General features: G+C 32.0%; 2 protein-coding genes across 2 annotated transcripts; one reads left to right on the plus strand and one right to left on the minus strand.

Annotated features, from left to right (window-relative positions):
* Nucleotides 1–132: 132 nt before the first annotated feature.
* On the plus strand, nt 133–4,566 carry LOC136795378 (uncharacterized). Its single transcript, XM_067045705.1, has 3 exons — nt 133–924; nt 1,121–1,186; nt 4,465–4,566. Exons 1-3 carry the CDS (start codon nt 133–135, stop codon nt 4,564–4,566), a joined length of 960 nt encoding a protein of 319 aa, XP_066901806.1.
* A 4,975-nt stretch (nt 4,567–9,541) lies between these two features.
* On the minus strand, nt 9,542–18,177 carry LOC106687308 (putative gustatory receptor 2a). Its single transcript, XM_014431120.3, has 5 exons — nt 16,223–18,177; nt 12,376–12,540; nt 11,861–11,929; nt 9,778–9,867; nt 9,542–9,698 (listed from the first exon to the last, which is right to left on the minus strand). The coding sequence occupies exons 1-5, from the start codon at nt 16,382–16,384 to the stop codon at nt 9,624–9,626; spliced, it is 561 nt and encodes a 186-aa protein (XP_014286606.1). The 5' UTR covers nt 16,385–18,177; the 3' UTR covers nt 9,542–9,623.
* Between the last annotated feature and the right edge of the window lie 2,983 nt (nt 18,178–21,160).

Below are 21,160 nucleotides of genomic sequence, written 5' to 3' on the forward strand. Positions count from 1 at the left end.
GCGATCAACCACAGATGATTGGTCTTGTGTATGAATTGAATGAAAAGAATTTATTTGATTAGCACTTGAATTTAACGGTTGATAAAGCTTTCAAAGACCCTTTTCCCCCTTGGGATTTCATCAGTATTGATTATGTCAGCCATCCAGAAGTGCTTAAATCGTTACCTCCTTTTTCCTAACATATGTGGGTCTTTCGTTTTCAATTTTCATGGCCAGTTACAGCATTTTCGTGTTGTCAGAATCATATTATGTCTGGGTGTATTTGTCTATTTCTCTATGGATGAAATGGTTTCACTGAATATTGATTTTCGTTATTTTATTTTGGTTACTCAGAACCTTTTGGTTTGTTTTGCGGTAGGAGTGTTACTTCGTGCATCCTGGCTAGTAAAAGATTTCAGGACATCATTAGAGCTTATGGAAAGTGTATCAGATTTTGTTGATGGTACTAAAATAAAGCTCATTATTTGGCCTTCAATTTTTAGCAATCTTGTCATCATTTCTGCTGTTTCATATAAAGCTTACAAATTCTCTGTCGAACCTCTTCAATTTTTTTCACATTTGCAGATATTACTTTTATTAAATGCTTTTACCGATGAATTTTCCATAATCTTACTTCTGTTAAGATTTCTGTCGGAAGCTCTGAATATTCACTTGGCTACTATTATTAACCGAGAGAATTTAGTTGCAATTTTAAAAGCCCAAAACATGCTATGCTCTGCTGTTCAACATATTAATAATTTATATTCTGTCCAAATTCTTTTTGTTATGGCGGCAAGCTTCTTCTGCAGTATTTCATTTACCTATCTGTTTATCCATGAAATATTTCTTGCTCATTTTGATAGTATATCTCTTATTTTTTGGGTTGTTGCTTTTCTACAGCTGTCAGTTAAAATGATCCTATCAGCATCATCTCTTACAAACTCAGTAATACAATTTTTATTTAATGAACACATTTTTTTAGAAATATTTTAATCAATGAAAAAAATGTTATTATAATATTTACCTCACATTGGAGATTAACCAACTTGGAAGTTGTCTTCATTTATATTTTAGTTATTAAATGATTTTTAATTTATTCTTTACTTATTAGTCAAGTAATGACGTTGATTGTACTGATCAGATACAGAGTTTTGATCTTCACCTTTATGAGATATTGAAGACTAGACCTCCATCATGGACCCAACTGGTGAGTTTTTAGACAGTTGTCTCAAATTAAATATAAAGTTGTAAGCTGAACCGTCACTAGCTTACTTAAAATTTGTAATTAATTTTTGCAATGGAATGTGCAAAATCAAGTTCATCAGAAAACTCCCAGGAGTTAGAAAATTATTTATGTTGAGCCACAAACAGTGGTCCCAATGTTACAAACCAGAGGTTCTCAAACGGTTCATCTTGTAAGCTTAGGCACCCCTTTAGGTCCAATTTTTCATTGTAAGAATATTATTAATTTATATTCATTTTATATTATCATATTCATGATATAAATTTATTTCAGTACAAAATATTTCATTCAGTTTATTTTTTTTTTAAGAGATATTGTATTCTGAGTGGTAAAGTTTCTGCAGAAATTAGTTAATTTTATTTTTACATACCTCAGTCTTTTTTTTTTTTTTTTTTTTTTTTTTTTTTTTTTACGAAAAGGCCTTGAAGACTACACACACATCATAACTCTAACGCTTCTCGTTCATCTGCTTCCTCTTCTCCCACATATCCCTCATGAGCTCTGCATGTCTAAGTTTCCTCTCCTCAGACCACATAAGACCCTTTCTTAAGCACTTCTTTCCCACAAGAATCTTCACTCCCTTGAGCGTCCTTCTGTACTCATCTCTGTCTAAATAATCCCAGTTCGTCAGCCCCACTTGTTTCATATCATCCCTAACTTGCTTGAAATATCCTGTTGAATTGTTGTGACAGTGGATTTGTTGAAAAATTCTATGGTTTAGTCTTTTAGGTTTCATCTTCATCATGCGTCCCCATTAAACCTCAGCCTTCCCACCCAAACGTCATTCTTTAGGTCCGTTGTTTCCTTATAGATTTGACCTCAACCTGTATCCTTCTGGTGTTCTCATAGGTCTATAGATCTTTCTGATAATTCTTTTTATTTTCAGAAGCCCTTAACCCAAGTATTTATCAATTATATTTATTATTTAATAATAATTTTTATAATCAAATCTTATGCAGTAACTTAAGAAGAGTATGCTAGAAAACTCTTTTATCTCCATTGCATTGATTGAAACAGAGGAATCAACAACCAAGTGAAGGAAAGATAAAATGTTTTTCTCTCATGTATTTCGTTTTTACCGATTTTTAAAATATCTGATATTCTTCTTTACTTTATTCTTTCTAAATGTGATAATTTTATTAATTGTAAATTATATGTAGGACAAGTATAAACTAAAAAAAAATATATTTGTATCCTATTAGAAACATGAACCATTCTGGATTATTTTACTGAAAAGTTATTGCCTCCCATGAGATAGATGGTCCCTTTTGGGTTGTTTCCTTCAAAAATTATTTTATCATTATCACATGATTATTATTTGTCTAAATAGTTGTTTAATGGTCAATTTCTATCTTGTTCTCCCTTTCAGGTCATAAAAGTAAAATATTTTAAACTTTTTTTTGTTATTACTTTCAGTAATTAACCTTTTTGGTGGGCCAAAAAAATTTAACCTCTCCCCTATCAGAAATGAAAGACTTGAGGTACAGAAAATATAAAAATTAAATACCGCCAGTCAGCGCCTTCTATCCCAGATAGATAAGAGTTTCTAACAGTTTCTTAGCCTGGTTCCAGCGAGAGTCCGCCATGACCTTTTAGGATCTGTGAGACCTAACGGTCTGGGAAGACCCACATAGCCTTTGATCTTGAAGGGATGGTGGGGAAGAACTTTCTCAAATTAGCGCCCTTCTGGCTTGCTCAGAACCAATCTCTGTATGCTGACCAATCTCCTCTTTTGGCATACCTCAAAATACCAAGAATCACAACTTTATATATGGACATCGTAGTTGGGTACCAGAGGACCCTAAACGCACCCCTTCATCTATTGAGTGACATTTTTTTTATTTTCTAACCTCTTTATTGTTTCGATAAGTACAGTTTAGAAATATATACAATTCAAACAGAATATATACATATTTACATTTCATCTTGATTTGCTGTATGGTATTATAAGACTTGTTTACAGGGTCCCCTGAAGGCGGGTTTACATAGGTGAAATGATAGCCTGTTGCTAACAAAGGAATGGGAGGGACCATTCAGGCTGGTGGTGACTTCCAGTAGCAGAGCTCAAAGTCCTTCCCTCCCTGAACTTGTTGGAGGGGCGATTTCCCTGAAGAGCGGGTTGGCACAGGCTTTCAGCCTATCAAAGAATTTGATGTGCCTTCGGCCTAGCAATAAGCAAAGCTCGGATTTGTTTACGTGCTTTTCTTTAAGCCGTTGATTAAAAATATTTACAAATGAGTCTACCCAGATCTAATTACCCAAGTTTTATTTGCATATATTTACATACTTGGACTATTTCAATTTTAAAAAATATTTTTTTTTACCTTTGGTGGAGAAAGAAAATCTATTTATTTTGAAAATAGACCTTTACATCATATAATAGATAAGTCAAAAACAATATCCAAAAAAATAGCACAATTTAAGCATTTTTTTTAATTTTATTTTTTAAGTTTATTTTTATTTACAATAATGAGCCGTTGTAATCCACCATGAAACAAAAATAAATTTAACTCTCCTTAGGTCTTAGTTCGCTTAAGTATAATTCGAAAAGTAAATTTTTGCCTATCCTCCGCAGTTATTTTACAAGACTTGTAGGTTCAGAGGATTGTTTTTTTCAGATTTTTCATGAAAGTCACATGTCCCCCATGATGATCCTCAAAACCCCACATTGCCAATCACCATTTTTTAGTTTCAAAATGGCAGCATATTAAGGCTTTAATACGACTTTATCACGGCTACTTATGAAGATTAGATTAGAGTACAAATACAACGTATTTTCGAATCGTTATACCAAATTCTACAACAAAATACGATATCTAATCTAAGTAATTATATTTTTCAAAATTAAAACTATATTATGTTAACATCGCTGCTTTGCTTTAATAGTAACACATCTAAACATAAAGTTTTTATCTTGTTTTGAATTGTACGTGTTCTAAAGATAATACCTTGGACTATACTTAATTTCTCTACTCTACAGACTAATCCAAAGCTAGTATGGCTGTCATGAAGTAACTACAGAATACGTCAAACACAAAATTAAAAAAAAAATTTTGCCAAATATACCATCGCCAAAGTAGCGATATGTAAATATTATATTATAGAAATAATAATTCACTGTATAATAATTTGCAGATTTTTTTCAATATATTTTTAAAGTAAAATATGCGATTTGGTACATATATTGTTAATTTTGGAATGATTAATTCAAATTTTACTAATTTATTTTCTTGTCTTTGCAGATTAAGGTAGAAGATTTAATGTTCGATAGAACTACCAAACTCACTGCTGCTGGATGTTTTGAACTGTCGATTGAAAATCTTGGTTCAGTTAGTATTTGTTAAACTAACCAATAGCAAAATCCATGATAGTTGTAAATATTTTGCATGCTTTGTAACTAAATTGTGGCATTTTCTTTGTATTTTTTAAAGAAGCATTATTTGTTTCTTTGAGTCTATCTTTGCTTTCAACAATTCCTGCTGGTTTACGAGTAAAACTCAACAGAAATCTTCCCTGCTATAGTGTTTTAATACGGTTAGTTCATATTTATGTTATAGTTTGAAAATGACCAAAACAAAAGTGTCAGTGACAACACGCCGAAAATATTTGCTCTGAATTGTTTTTCGTCATTACAGATTTGTTGAGAGAAAAAAATAATACAAATAAAACACACACATTCAGTTGTTTAAAGCAATTTCACTAAACTCAATAATTTTTAAAACTAGAAAAACAGGATTTTTACACATTCACAACCCGTTACTTTTAGACTCGTGAGTATTGTTATTACTAAGAAATATAAAAAGGGTCCCTGTTTTAATTTATTGTTAGAGTAAGGTGCTTAATTTGATTCGACTAATATTTGTTCTTCTGTATCGCAAAAGCAATAATGTTTGTACTACTTTTGTAAAATAATTTAATTTGCTTAGTACGAATTTTTCATCAAACCCAATGGTTAAAAAAAATATATAAAACAAGCCATTTTTACCACATAGCAACCACTCAAACCGATGGAATTTCAACGAACGTAATTCATTGGAGTTGCAGAACAATAAAAACAGATCACTATTTTATTTTTTTAATATTTGGGTTTATTGTATAATGTAATTACAATATTAAATAAATTTATAATCTGTTGATTTATAACTGATATATAACAAAATAATAACCTTATTTTTTTTTTCCAGATGATATCTATTGCTACAACTTACCTGGTTATATTAATCCAGATGGATTAGATTGAAGTTAGTATCTATGAAATGAGTTAAATTGTCATGAAAAGTTTCCTATTAATAATTATCTTAAAATACGAAAATGCTCTTGTTGGAAGTGTATTAATTAGATATATTCCTTAATGTGTAATGTTTTTTCACATACTTATGTGTTTGAAAGTTGTCAAAATAATTGGTATTAACTAGCAATACTCACATCTAAAAATAAAAGCCAATGTTAAAGCAGTATTTTCTATGAAGGCTTTCCAGACTTTATGTAATATTTAGGAAGAGAGGAAGCTGTAAATATTAGATAATGATTAAATTGCACTTTTTTAAAAAAAATTTAATATTCATATTTTACCTTATTATTGTTTTATACTTTTAAGTTGCTCAAATAATACACGATAATTTTTTTCTAATATTCGCTCTCTATTTTATTTTTAATGTTGTATATTCATGAGATATTAAAGATTCAATTCTGAACTCTTTTCTATGCTCTTCCAAAATGTATTCTACATCTGAATTGTGTTAGCTAAAACGTTCTATGAATTTAAAACTATTTATATTTAATTTAATGTTGTTACCAATAATATATTACGGTTTCAATAATTGAGAAATGTGTTTGTATTCAATAAAAAAAAAAAAGTTGATATATCATCAATTGATTTAACTATTCTGAATGTGGATATTGAATAAAATTGAAAGTGAAGTTGAGCCATTCAGCCGGAATATACAATTGATGTAATATCTTTTAAACAAGACCTTATTTCCTTTAATAACCATATTTCTTTTTTTAAATATATAAATTTCTTTATTATCAGATTGTTCTGGTGGGCCTTACACTGTTATAATATAACTGTTTGATTTACTTTTAACTATTCAATAATGGGGAGAAGGGTTTAATCTCGAGAAGAGAAACAAGAAAAAAAGAAACCCCTGACTATTTATGATGTTATAATTATTGAATAATTATAAGTAATAATGATGAATTATTTAAAAAATAAATAAATATAATAATAGTTATGTAATTGAAAATGGAAGAAAGAAAAAAAAATTAAGAACAAAACAACTTACATTTAATGAATTAATAAAATAAATAATTGAGTTATATAATGAAAACATAATTTGAGAAATAAAAATGAAGTAATAAATAATAATATAAATAGATAGTAGTAAAAATAGATAAATATAGAGTTTATAGCTAAATGTTCTGCAACAGCCAGAGTCTTCCAGATGACGTTTAAGCCACTGTACCTTCAATTATGATTTTTTATATATATCATTCGAATAATGAAAATAAATTAATGTTTTTTAATCTAAACATTAAATTATGTTTATTAATAATATTATTTTATAGTGTAGTGATTAATTATTGCAATATGAAATATAAAAGAAAAATGTCTAGTGCATCCATTCATAAGACTTTACTTAATCTTAATGCTACTAACATTCTTTACTGTATCTTCGTTAACGTTGGCCGAATATTTTTTTCGTTTAGCTTTAAAGACCTTTCGATTTGGTACGACAAAGTACATTTCATATGACGGCAATTGAATAAAGTGACTACAGTGGAATATCAGGAAGAAAAACCTTATCCAGAGAATCGTGCGTTTCGTCGCACTATGTGGTGGCTAATCTGAAATTCGTATCCAGCTCCAAATAATGATCTACTACATTGCAAAAATAAGAAATATTTAGTTTTAAAAATTACTGTCTTTAGGAGAAACGCCATCTTGGAAGAGTGTTTTTTTTTAATATTTATTTATTGCTATTTACAACTGTACATTATAATACATTTAGTAAATCTGATCTCAGTTAAATTGGAGTGTTACAAGCGTGTAGAGAAACTACCCGTTGGTAGCACTCTAATGACATTTTACATTAGCTGGTCTCGTGGCCATCTTCTTTTCAGACGCCTCGGAGGATTGTCAGGAATGGAAGAGGATGCAAGATTAGAAACTAGGGGGTTTGAGTGGTTAGAGAGTTTATAATGGAAGGAGTGATATCTGGTTCGGGCTAGATCGGTTACATAGGGAACATTAAGGTCTTTATGTATGATTTTATTTGTGAGAAAGTAAGGAGCATTGAGGATTTTACGAAGGATTTTGGATTGTAAGGATTGAATACGAGAGGAATTCGAAGGTTTAGTGGAGCCCCAAAGCCCAACTCCATATCTCCAGATTGGCCTTATTACAGTCATGTAGATCAGTATTTTTGTAATATGTTGGAAGTTTAGACCGTTTGTCTAGTAAGTGATGTAATAGTCGAAATCGACGTGCAGTTTCCTGTCTTTTCAGTCTCGTGTGAGGATTCCAGGTTAATCACTGTCCAAATGTAGTCCAAGGTAGCGGATTTGTTCGACAGGGGTAAGAGTAACATCATTAAATGAAACTGTAGGGCAGTCAGTAGGTTTACGACGAAGGGTAAAGGTGATTTGATGGGATTTGTTGGAATTTATCTTAATCCTCCAATTACGACACCAATCTTCGAGGATTGTGATATGGGATTGGAGATTTTGGGATACAATTAATGGGTTATTATTAACAGCGAGCACACATGTGTCATCGACATACGTAGTGAGGATAGTGTTAGGATATAGATGGTGTAGAGGATGGGACCAAGGATACTACCTTGAGGAAGGAAGAGTGTTAAAAATGTATAGTAAAGCAGAGGTTCGGTGATAGTGACAGTAGTCGTAACAATTAACATCGTGTAAACTAACAGGTTTGCCGAAAATTAATTGTAATAATATACACATATATTGCGGGAAGTTTTGTTCACTTTAATTTTTTATAAATACATTTGCATTAGATTAGTTTTCTTGTTATAAGCGTACAACCGAAAAAAAGTTCCAATCTATTGTTGTGAAAGCAGCTGCTGGCGTGGTGACGAACCAGAAATTCGGATTTAGACCTCCCTCCTCCCCCTCAAAAAAAGGCATGATTTTATTCCTGAAAAAAATTCTTTTTTAATATTTGATGACTGGTGAAATGCCCACACAGTGACACTTCCAGGTGAAGTGAAACAAAAAGAGGAGAGGAGGGATGATCGCGGCCTAATTATTCAATCTTACCTTGAGTTAAATATGATTAGCCCATTTATGTAATTATCTAAAAAACACGTTCATTTAATATTAAATGAGAACTGAATATAAAATGTAGTAAATGTTTTTTCAGTAATTTCATTTATTTCAACAATAAAAATCCATTTAGTTGTTCTTGAGGGATTCGTGCAAATTGTTAAGCAAAGAATGCTGCCCAGTATAAGTGTAAATAAAAAAAAAAAATGGTTATTTTGAGATATGCATATAAACTTAGCAATACGTGAGATCTATACAGTTCAAAACTGTAATATCTCGAAATATTTTTTTTACTTAGATTTTATGACATATGTCTTATTATGATTCTATGATTTCCTGTACAGATCTTAACCTTATCGCTAATATTGCCTACATATCTCAAAATAATCATTTTTTGAGATGTTACACTTAAATTGGACAGCGAGAAGGCACCCGGTGATAAGATCCTGTGATGATAAGACCCTCTCTTTCTCCGCCACGCCCACGGTGTTCGTAAGGCTCGCCTTTTTGGTTTCAAATTTCCTGACAGCTTACCCTCTTCATTATATTACTTCCTTCAAGGTAGAGGTCCCAATCCTATTTTCTCTTACTCAGGCGTTGACGTATTTATACACCTATATTTTGAAAACCGGGAGACCGACTTGGCTCAAAGTAGGAGAAATGTCAGGGATTAGTGCAGTTAAGACCAAGTAAAACAATTTATAAAATGTTATCACGTACTTTCCCTTACCTCTACGAAAAACGCCTTTTAGGGTACAAATTTTATTATATTACATATTATACTATATTTCAACAACTGCTCGTCCATTTACATTTAATTCTCATAGGACAAATTATTAATCTTTACATGCAGGTAGTTAATTATTCAATAAAAATATCCAGAAAAAGGATAATGTCTAGAAAACGTAATTTTCATGAAGGAAAATGAGAGGATATTAAAAAAATAAAAAAGATGGAAACGATGAGAAAGCCATACATTTATGTATTGGTGCTTTTTTGTTCTTACATTTTGTTTAATAAGTATTTGTATGTTGTTTTATATCTAGTTATTTATACTAGTTTATCCATTTAAAGGAATTCGACTTCTTCAGCACCACAATATTTTAATCATTCAATTACTTTCTTCAGTCCGACCTTCTCCGAATTGAACAATAATTACCAGGTAAGTAGCCACTGCTCCCAGCATCTACAACCAAGTCAATAGTTTAAAAAATATATAATTAACAAATATATAAGATCTCTACATCTTTAGTCAAGTCTCAAACCGCAGTAAGCAAACTGTAATCCATCGTGAAGAACCCTCTTGTTGTGAATTCTATTTCCTTCTTCATTGATAGATGAAGTCTAATCCTTGCCTGGACATCAAGAAAGACCTAATGAATCTTCAAAATGTACTAAGAAAAATCATACTTGCAAATTAGCAATAATAATGTTATGAGATTACACTTTGAATACTAACTATGTGAGTATGATAGTTAAGGTAAATAATGAAAACATTCCTAAGTATAGTCTGTCCAGATTTTGGGTTCTCAAGTATGAATGTTTATCTAGGTACATATATATTCCATTTGGTTTCTTTCTCTTCTCAAAAATATTTGTTGGCATAGTAGGAAATACCCAGGGCAATCTTTTGAATTGGGTCCCTTTACTTCATCTCATAAGGAGGGGGCGACAGTAGCAGCGTGGTAACGCGCCTGTCTGCCAACCCATAGATTGCGAGTTCGAGTTCCCGGACCTATTCTGGATTTTTTTCAAGCTTATAACTATGTAATACTCACTCACAACCTCCCCCCGGGCATTTGTGAGGCCCGTCAGCCAATGGGTGCGGGAGTGACGGACCCACCCTAAGAAAATCACTCAAGAAACGCGCAATGTATTTCTTAAGCACATCGCGCAAGGCCTTGGACCTCCACGGTCAACGTTTGTCAACGTTCAACAAAAGTTTCTAAGGAAAACTTTACTTAAGATTTCCTTCAAGTGATCACTTGTGCTTCTTTGGCTTCCCTTGACAAAATGTTTACAATAAAACTCAGTATGGGTGTCTCCAATATTATACTGTCTGGTATTGCGGTTACTGAATAGCCCCGTTATATAAAGATATATAAGTCTAAATAAATAAATATTATATTGAAAGAGAGTGAGGACATGAAGAGGGGGGGAGGGATTAAATTCATCCTTAGGCGTGGACTCCCTACTGGTTTTATATACATACGCTGCTTTACGCTTCCCCGACTAAAGCAGCAACTGTTGCTAAGGAATTCTCCTCAAAAAAAGAGGCTATACAAATTAAAACTTTTGAAAAGAAGAGCTTATGGTTTGCATTTAGAAGAAACCTTTATTAAGGTCTGTCTTAGGAATGTTTATAAATATGGCCCTTAGCTCCTTGCGGTAGGAGGAATCCTTCCCTTGAATACGGGCAACGTATTGGTACTGTTAAGGTTGTCATGGTTAAATAAAACACTGGCGATGTCTACGTAGATAAGGGGGTATTGTTTGGAGAAGGTTACAGTTTGGTTTGGAACACGTTACGATTGTTCAATATTAAGTTGTTATAATTTATCAGGTCCTGTATCTTTACTGTTATTGAAATACCACCATATAAGAAATGTTGTCGTTTATGTTTTATTTTTTAAATTATGATGTCCTACTTCAATGGGCGGTTATTAACACTAGAAGTGGGGAAATAGTGCAGAACGTTTCTTCAGCATGTTCTGGATAGCGAGTATTGGTAGGAATCGTCTTCATACTTCTTGGGAAGGTGACCCGGTGGCCGAAAAGGAGATAACGGACAACCCTGAGTTCTGCCAGGAGTACGTGCAGTTTGAACTAAACTTTTTTTTAATTTTATATTCTTCTTATATATAATAGTGTAAAGGCGACTTGAGGCCCTAGAATAGCCTATAGAATTTACTCTTATTACACGGATTTGGTGAGTTCGTGTTAATTAATATTGGCTGTTCCCAAATGATTTGTGTTAGGGAACAAAAGGAAATGAACCTCGTTATCATTGGAAATGTTATTGGCCAAAAGAGCTCCATTATAGTTCACAAACCCAAAGCGGTCAATCCATTTCTCAGGTGTTCGCAGTTCACTTCCTCACAGTTCGCGGACAATTTTAACAGATTACATAAATATAGACGTTTGTACGAAGTCACCGTTCACAAAATGTAATCTAATCAAAAAGTTCCCAGTTATAGCACGAAATGAAGCAAACCTCATGCAAAAGAACATATATTCATCTACTCATGAAAATGATGATCGAACGTAAATAGTTTGAGTAAATAAATAAATTAAATCCAATAAACAAAAAAATACATACATACATCATTTCCAATTGAATTTACTTACGCTGTGGGACAAATTACTGTTCATTCCATCAACTAATGTGTTTCTAAGGAGGGAGTTGAATTCCTCACTCTGAAAAAAAAAAAAATAAATGTAATATTTTCATATCTCAATCAAGACATGTTAACATTGCCAGAATCGTATTATTTTGGCAGATGTTCGTGATTTCGAACACTTAGACCTCGTGAGGCGTAACAATGCCAGAAATTAAAAAAATGAATCGTACAGTCCATAAACATTTACAATAACACCTTAAGAAATCCTAATTAATTTTTTTAGAATAAATCATAAATTATAAATTTCCCGTAACATTTCAAAAAGTCTCTACAAAGATAAAAAAAAAAATCTCAGTGATACTATATGTGAAGATACAAAAAAGTATTTTTGTTTTGGGCTTTGCTACTACATATGCACACTACATATTACGGTAAACATGAATAGTTCATTAAAAATTAATATCATTCAACTATAAAATAAAACTTCGTATTAAATCTAATGTTATTAATGAGTTTCCTTACTTGATTTACTAAACACACACAGGCGTGTACCAGGCGAAAGGTTGTCATCGCAGGTAGAATGCATTGCATTGCAAACCATATCCTTCTGTACGCTATTGTTTCACTGACAATTAGGAAAGCATTGCTAGTAACTAATATAAAATTTCCTGCCACCGTCACCAAAAGCTGTAAAAATAATAATTTTAAGTATACAATCTAATGTAGAACTGGTATATAATATATGGCTCAGCAACACTTCCAGATGTCTTAGGCGATTTTGATAAGAGTTTCTTATTAGATGATTAAAATGACCCATCATATTCCAACATACAGGTGAAAAAAAATTTCAACATTTTTTTTTTATTTTAATTAAAACCAGTGTTGGTCAAAAAGTAATTGCAATTATACAATAATAATTACAGTTAAGTGTAATTGCGATTACTTTGGTTCAACTAATAATGATTTTCTGACAAACAAAACAAAAGAACAATATTTATAGTTACAAGTCAAAATTGATGACCGCCAACCATAGTTGAGGAAAATAAAAATGGCGGCTTAAAAAAAAATAAATTTTTTATTCGGAGGTCCATGTCTTCAAAACTACCTATAACACTATCAAAATTAGTAAAACATCATATTTAGTTGAGCAAATTTTCTAAAATGTGATCCCTAATAGAACTGTTTAGATTCAACAGTTCCCTGGTACAGTTTTTCAAAATGCAAATTGATCATAATTGATCATCTTGTGAATTTATTTTGGCAAGTGTCATGGAAACTACTACTGAAGAGGTACTGTCTATTATCTCTCAATTGAGGAGTTGTAGCAGTTTTCATAATATTTGCCAAAATAAATTCACGAAATATTAAATTTTGTAAATATTGGTTTAAAAAATGTTGATTTCTTATAGTTAAGAATAAACTTTTGGTTTATGAAAACCTTTTTTTTTTTTTAATAATTTATTTATTGTTATTTACAACTGTTTACACATATATACAACAGGTAAATTTGCTGTAGGTGACATAGTGACATGATAAAAAATGTGGAGAATCTACCCACTGATAGAACTACAATAACATTTCTAGAGGAGAAGATCTCGAGGCCATCCTCTTTTCAGACGCCTAGGAGGATTATTAGGTAATGAAGGAGAAGCCAGGTTAGAAACAAGTGGATTTGGGTGGTTGTGAAGTTTATTATGGAAGGAACGGTATCTGGTTCTGACCAAATCGGCAACATATGGAACATTGAGGTCCTGATGGATGACTTGATTTGTGACAAAGTAAGGATTTTATGAAGGATTTTGGAATGTAAAGATTGGATTCAGGAGGAATTTGATGGTTTAGTGAAGCCCCAAAGTTCAACTACGTATGTCCAGATAGGCCTTATAATAGTCATGTAGATCAGTCTTTTGTAATGGATTGGCAATTTAGACCGTTTGTCTAGTAAATGTTGCAATAGTCGGAATCTACGAGCAGTTTCTTGTCTTTTTAGTCTTGTATGAGGATTCCACGTCAGTCGTTTGTCCAGATGTAGTCCTAAGTAACGGATCTGTTCAATAGGAATAATGAAAACCTACATCTGAGGAACCAATAGAAATATAGATGCCTATCAACACCCAAATTAAAGCTAGTTGATGCATTATAATGTAATCTATAACGTTTATCTTCGTAGGTGCATTAGTTTTTGCATGATATTGGCAAAAATTGATTCACAAAATATTGATTTTTCGTTATTTGGAAAAAACGTCACATTTTTATACCGTGTATCTCGAGTGTGATCTCAAAATTTATAAAATATACTTTATCTGTAATAATATGATTTGAAGTTTTTTATTTTTCTAATAGGAAATAATCCTTTTTTTTCTCTTAACTTGAAAGAACTAATAAATAAATTTTTGGTAACTTCTTGCTGCCCTTTTTTATTTTCCCTTATCATGGCTGACAGATTCATCGATTTTGACTCTTGTTCTCTTGAGACTATTTATGTCTCATGCAAATAACAATGACGTCTACTCCTCAGCGTGAGTTCAAGATGTCTCAAACTATTTCAAAACGCATAAAGGATAATACGAGAGGTTGCTTAGCCTGCTGCCAGTTAATCTTTTAACTGTATCTTAATTGACATTGGTCTGTGCGATAAAAATGTTCCGACATAAGGACCTCTAGTTTAATTGTTATTGTATAAATAAATTCTAAATTACGTTTGTTGTTTTTACTCTCTAGGATCTCTCGCAAATGTTAAAAAAAATATTGGAAGATTATTAATTGACCGTGTGTAAAGATGCAAGGAATATGGTCCGGGTGCGGTCAAAAAAACTCAAATAATAGAATTATACTATTTTAATGAGCCAACGTTTCGCCCCACGTTGGCTAAAAAGGGCTAAAAAGAGTCCATTTACATAAATTTGACAGAGAATTCCGTCAATCATAAAGTTGATAGACTGCATCTCCCTTACATATCGAAACATTTTGAACATAATAAAATCCACATAATACTTTGTTTTTTCACCTTTTTCTGCATTTCAGAAAAAAAAAAAAAAAAAATTTCCTGTTTCATTTATATTCATGTATCTATCTTTTAATTTATATTCATCTGTTATCTCCTTACGTATACTTATATTAATTACTTTATTATTAATTTTCTATTATATTTTACACTTTTCTGTAATCCCGCTCATTTGGTATATTTTGTTTCTTAATTACTTACACACATTGTATCCCATTATTTTATACTTTACTTTTCCTTTGTTTCTCTATCTGTTTTAATGTATGTATTTAATGTATATTTCCATGTTCACCTAATTTCCTCTAATAATGTTCACCTAATTTCCATGTTCACCTAATTTCCACCTAATAATGTTCACCTAATTTAAATACTGTTCTATCATGTTTACTTTACAAATTATTTTCGTTATTGTGGCACAACTGCCGTCCCCACTCCTCCCAATACCAACGGTCATTTTTGTTTTGACTGCCGTCAAAATAGGTATCCATTCTGTCTCACCATTTGATTTGTATTCTTTTTTTCTTTTTACATCTCTTTATTTTTATTTTCTTTAATATTTCTTTTATTATCTATTTGTTACTATTACCCTTTACATTTACTATTTACTACCTTTAATTTTTCTTATTATATCTTACTTTTTTACATTTTATACCCCTGTTATTTTACACTTATGTTTTTGTTTTCCTTATGTAACTATGTGTTTGTATCTTTTTTAGCCCTGAAGAAGCCCTGCAACGTGGGGCGAAACGTTGGCTCATTAAAATAGTATAATTCTATTATTTGAGTTTTTTTGACCGAACCCGGACCATATTCCTTTCATCACAGTTAAAAAAATATATATTGTTATCTATATAAGTGTGATGCTCATGGCATATTAATTGTTTAATTAAGAATAGATAAGAATATCAATAGATAGTAAGATCAAAAAGATTTTTTTTTTAAAAGATTGTGATCAAAAAGATCACTGAAGAGGATCTAGGAGGGTGAATTCCGGAGAGCGAATTTGTTGATCGGATGAATTAAAAAATTGTGAAATGGTGAAATTGGAGGAGCAGAAATGAGAAAGAAAAATATGAATAAATTGAAACATTTTTATTTGTTGAACAGACCGAAATTGATTGTAAAAGGAAACTGTAGGGAAAAAAAATTGTTTATTATATCCTAGTATTGTATCTCTTTTTTTTTCTGATTATACCATGTATGTGTAATTTATGTATGTCCGATTACGGATTGATAAGTATGCTGTGTGAGATAGCAACCTGATGTATTTAGGCAGCATAGATAAATAAAGTATTTCTCTCTCTCTAATGGACCATTTTCCCATTTTACATGGAAATAAACTATTTATAAATTTCAAACAGTGACCTGAATTCCATAAGCTTCAGATAGCACTCCTGAAGCTGAGGCGATCCTTTCGTAAGCGACAACTGACGCCTCAAGTTGTTCCAATGTCGGTTTAGAGAAAACACGATTCAATTCCATCATTGCGTCTGTTAATATATACACCAAACCTGTAATATACAGCATATTTATTTTATTACTTATTAAATATCTATTTTTAACCAGCCAGCCATGACTTTGAACATTTTTCAATTTAGTTATTTTCTACTTATTTCTTATAATCAGTGTAACATATTTCCTGTTCAACAAGCCAGTACACTCCAGTTCAGCGTAAAATCCATCTCATAGGACATACTTAACACGGAAAAGTATTTCTAGTGGTTCTGAAATGCATCTAATTAATCTTTTTATTCATCTATAACACTTAAACGGAGCATCCTAGCAAAAAGTAATGGTATGAAAAATTAAACATAATTCTGCATTTAAAAAGCACCATAACTTAGTCGGTAACATACTAATCGCAATTACTTGATATAATGCTATAACTGTAATTGTGATACCCCGATTACAATTACAAGATGAGCCGAATTAATTCCCAATTACTAAATCATTAATACTAATTAATCAATTAAAAATTCCCAATTACATTCTCATGCATTTTTTTCATATTCCAAGTAATTGTAATACACTTAGAAATAACTGTAATCCTAATTACAAATACATACACACACATACTTACCAACAAAGCGGTAAAAATATGTTTTACAATGGCTCCATACATAATATGAAAATGATATCCAGTTTAAGATTGCGCGCTCTTAACCTCAGTTTATAGTAAAATGTGAAACAAAGTTCCATGTTTTGGTTTACGATATTGTACTATTAAAATTATTAAGTTATTGTGTTGATTCGAAGTAGGATGTAATGCTGTTTAATTTTCCTTAGGAAAATATTTCGCTAGGATACACCATTTAGGAGATACAAGAGATAAAAAAGACCTTATTAGTTATTTTATTAAATCTATTAGCTAATTAATAAGAGTTTTAGAACCACCAGAAATGCGTTTACGAAACATTAGTAATCGCATTTCTGGCGGTAGTGTGAGCAGTTAATTACTTGCAGATGTGTGTTCAATGAGATGAAGTTTATGCACCTAAATCCTGTTTGCAGTTTCTTCAGCGTTATGTGTAACATTTTTAACTTCTTTGGATTAGTTAGATACTAAATACTCACCTGTAAAATGATCGACGAAACCGATTGATGCAAAGTTCAAGTAGTAAGTTCCGTAAGTAGCTTTGGTATACTCGAGGCTGTCGTAAGAAGTAATTTTGCCAATTATGACACTTATATGAGTTAAATGGTGAATGAGAGAAAACATGTAACGGTGGGAGAAATCTGTTCTAGAGTTGGCCATGATCTCCTGGCACTTGAGAACGATTTTCAACCAAGAGTTCAACCTGCGGCCGACGAAGAACATGGCCAGCATGGTGACGATTGTGGCTGCGGTCCAGACGGACAGCTTCACTTTAGTGAAGGTATAGTCGACGGCAGTGGTATTGTAGGTGGGGACATCGGTGAGGACCACCTTAGTGATCCAATAGAGGGTCATGGCCAACATGGCGGTGAAGAAGACCACTCTGGGGATGGACAGCCGGAACAGGTTCCCGTCCAAGGAGTAAGGGAAGATCCCGTAAACCTGAGAGGTTAGAATAACCCTCCTCAGCATTAAAGATAATTGAGCCATTCCTCCTTGTTCGACCAGACCTCCTTCTGTATTGAGGTTAGGTTGGCCCTTTCCATCTAACATATTACACCGTTCATTGATTCCATGATAGCTTGTCACAATTCAAAAGATGATTTCCAATCACTTCCCAATAAAATAACTTTGCGTCGATTGACTATAATGGCCTAGAGAGATGAAAAATGTAACTTTTAGATTAGTACTTCATTTTTAGATGAATTAAATATATTTCACTTTGTTGAAGTTTCATATTAATAGATTTATGTATTGAAAAACAAACATATACATATATACTATGATAATTGTTTTCATGTCCTGATAGTTATTTTATTCAATTTCACTTATCCTATATGTGAACGTTTCTGTTGACTGAATAACTAACTCGATAAAACCATTTTGAGTACTGTCAATATTAATTCTATAACAATTTTTTGTTGAATAAGTGATTGAGAGCAGATGCAAATTTTATTAAATTGAGATATTTTTATATTTCCTTCAAACTTTTCAAAAAGAAAAATACTAACATTTTTGCAATGAGAACCAATATTAAAAGTACTTTTCTGAAAACATCAAAGAAATGATATGTAATTCTACAAAATATATATAAATCTAAATACTTATAAAATAGCACAATGAAGTAAATACATTCCTTATCGTTTATTATTAAATTGCATTGTGTTGGTCTAAATGTTAAATTTTAGCTAAACTAGAAGTTTATTCATCTCATAATTGTTTAATATTGCGTTCATACCATAATTATTTTATTACATTCTCTTTTTTTTTTCATATATTTTTTATGTAAACGTTCGATTACTCTATGAAGGCATAGAAGTAGATGAGTTGAGGAGGCACCCTTCGGAGTCAAGTCTGACTACGAACTTTAAATTTAGGTTTGGGGCTAAATTATAGAAAAAAAAAAGTTTTTCAACTCTTGTCCACCAAGTGCCCGATTTGGTACCAGGACACTGGGAGCCGAAAACCTACAAAACAAAAAATGAAACAATAAAAGCAGTCAAACTGTTCAAGAGATACTCGTGGCACAAACACATGGACAGACCAACAGCCAAACATTACTTTTTTTTAGACTCATGAGCCTCTAAATCGAAAATTTGACCCGTTGATCTATTTTCAAAATACTGAAAAACAATCAAAAATAGCCATTTGGATATTAGGAGTATTTTCTACAAAGGTGAAATGGTAGTGCATAGGAACTTTCAGAATTAAAATAATAATTCACAAATATTTTTTTTTATAAATCCTAACAGTCTTGGAGACGTCAAATGGTCAAGCAATCATAGAATGACCCATATATTCACATTGAACCGTCGCACCTTATTACCCCCTTACACCAACCTCACACATGAAAGTAGTACCTCAACAATGAACTGTGACCTTGTGGACTAGTCGCTGCTAAAACCAGATCCATAAAGCTTCTTCAAAAAAGGTTCGTTATTTATGAACAAAGGTGGTCAAACACAATCGCACCATCCATCCAAATCCAACACCGTCACTCCCATAGCATACTGTCTGTGGGGAAAATTATGTGGATGAAGCGAACTGATAGGATTATTGAGATATCTAGCTTGTTCAATATCGGTCAGTTTGGTACATGAAGCCAACTGATGATTTGTGGGGATAACCAAGGGGGCGACACAGTACCAATCATTTACGCTAAACCGTGGTCTAAGACTTCCTCGATCTCTCCCTGACCTTCGAGTCGTAAACAACAGTTACTTTTGAATTGAGTAACATTGCGCCACTGTTTTACTAGTTGTGTAATATTAGGATGTGGATATTTATAATATTGTTTTAAATATTATCTACGAAATTGAATAGATGAATTCACGAAAGAGCAACAACTGCCGTAGTATAAACTGTATGATAGTTGCTGTTATGACATCACTTACTGGTCGAAGTAATACTGTCACAATAGGTCTGTCGTGATAGCAAGGACCTAGGCAGGATTTCATCAAGGGGGGAGCAAACCTCGGCCCATTACTCACACATATACATATATATGTTCGGAAACATTGGGTAAAACAAAGATATGTAATTCCACATTCCAAGAAATACCCCTACCATTTTATTGCGGCTTCATAAAATGAATTAGACACTTTTTAAATTTTTATTAGCAATAATCACAATAAATATAAGAGGTGATGAAGAGGTTTGCTCTGAGAGCACCGGCCTTCTGGAATTGCTGGCAAAAACATTAACTATCTCTTCTACGATGGTTGCCTTCAAAATTTATTTTCAACAAACATTCTGAGACTAATAAAATGGCAAACTATGAGTTATAATTAATGAAGAATGGAATCTAAAAAAGGTTCTTTTTTATTCGTTCCTCCATTATTTTTAGAGATAAGTATATGAGTATAAGCAGTACTGTCTCCCAAGATTCCTGATAGTGCATGCAATGGCAGTGAAGTCACATCAACTGTCACATGTATACAAGTTGACAGTATTGTAAACTTGCTTGATAACTGCCACACCTTATTGTAATAGTAAATAGGCGGGAAAACAGTGTTGACCCATATTGTGGTGTTTTGATTATATTAGTACTTCCTTTTACGTAATGCCTCGACAGATACGTAATGCCTAAAAAACGTTTTTATTTATATACATAATAAATAATGCTTCATGTTTGAGTAGGTACTTCAAAATTCCTCAATTTGGCATAAATCGTTAGTGTAATTCATTTTAAACATTAGAAAAAACCAAAGCAGAAGAACTTCATGAAATAATACTAAAAGTACACTAAAATAATAAAATATATATGTCAATTAGTACAATTTAATAATAACTCACCATCAATAATTGTAAAAGTTACTAATAGTGTGCACCATATACATCAAGTTACATTAAATTTGTTTAGATAATTATTAATCTTGGTTTTGTTTTTGTCCAAGCTGGTTTGTCCCAAGCTTTTGTTAGCTCATGCTTTATGACTTGCAATCGGTGATCTATTTCAACTTTGTCAGTATTCATACCAGTTGTATTTTAAACACGTTTAACCCAAAATAAATTCTCTTTCTTTTAACTCAAAGAATACTGATGAAATATTTCTGTATTTAAAAAATCCAAAGTAAAACTGTTTAAGGTACTAGAGCGTTAGAAAATCAATTATTTTCTTTATTATTTCCAAAAAATAAAATGCAAATGAGGCGAGGCCTAGGATTGACAATTGTCCTGGAAGTAGCGGCGAGAGGGAGGGAGGGGTG

This window comes from Halyomorpha halys, unplaced genomic scaffold, assembly GCF_000696795.3.
Source record: "Halyomorpha halys isolate HHAL.00 unplaced genomic scaffold, Hhal_1.1 Scaffold946.1, whole genome shotgun sequence".
Lineage (NCBI taxonomy): Eukaryota > Metazoa > Arthropoda > Insecta > Hemiptera > Pentatomidae > Halyomorpha > Halyomorpha halys.

Bases quoted from the DNA above. Each gene is read 5' to 3' on its own strand.
- LOC136795378 (XM_067045705.1), top strand. From the start codon at position 133: ATGTCAGCCATCCAGAAGTGCTTAAATCGTTACCTCCTTTTTCCTAAC. The intron at 925-1,120 runs GTAATACAATTT...TGTACTGATCAG, and splicing joins CATCATCTCTTACAAACTCA to ATACAGAGTTTTGATCTTCA. The intron at 1,187-4,464 runs GTGAGTTTTTAG...TTGTCTTTGCAG, and splicing joins CTCCATCATGGACCCAACTG to ATTAAGGTAGAAGATTTAAT.
- LOC106687308 (XM_014431120.3), bottom strand. From the start codon at position 16,384: ATGCTGTATATTACAGGTTTGGTGTATATATTAACAGACGCAATGATG. The intron at 12,541-16,222 runs GTCACTGTTTGA...TTATTTTTACAG, and splicing joins CTGAAGCTTATGGAATTCAG to CTTTTGGTGACGGTGGCAGG. The intron at 11,930-12,375 runs GTAAGGAAACTC...TTTTTTTTTCAG, and splicing joins GTGTGTGTTTAGTAAATCAA to AGTGAGGAATTCAACTCCCT.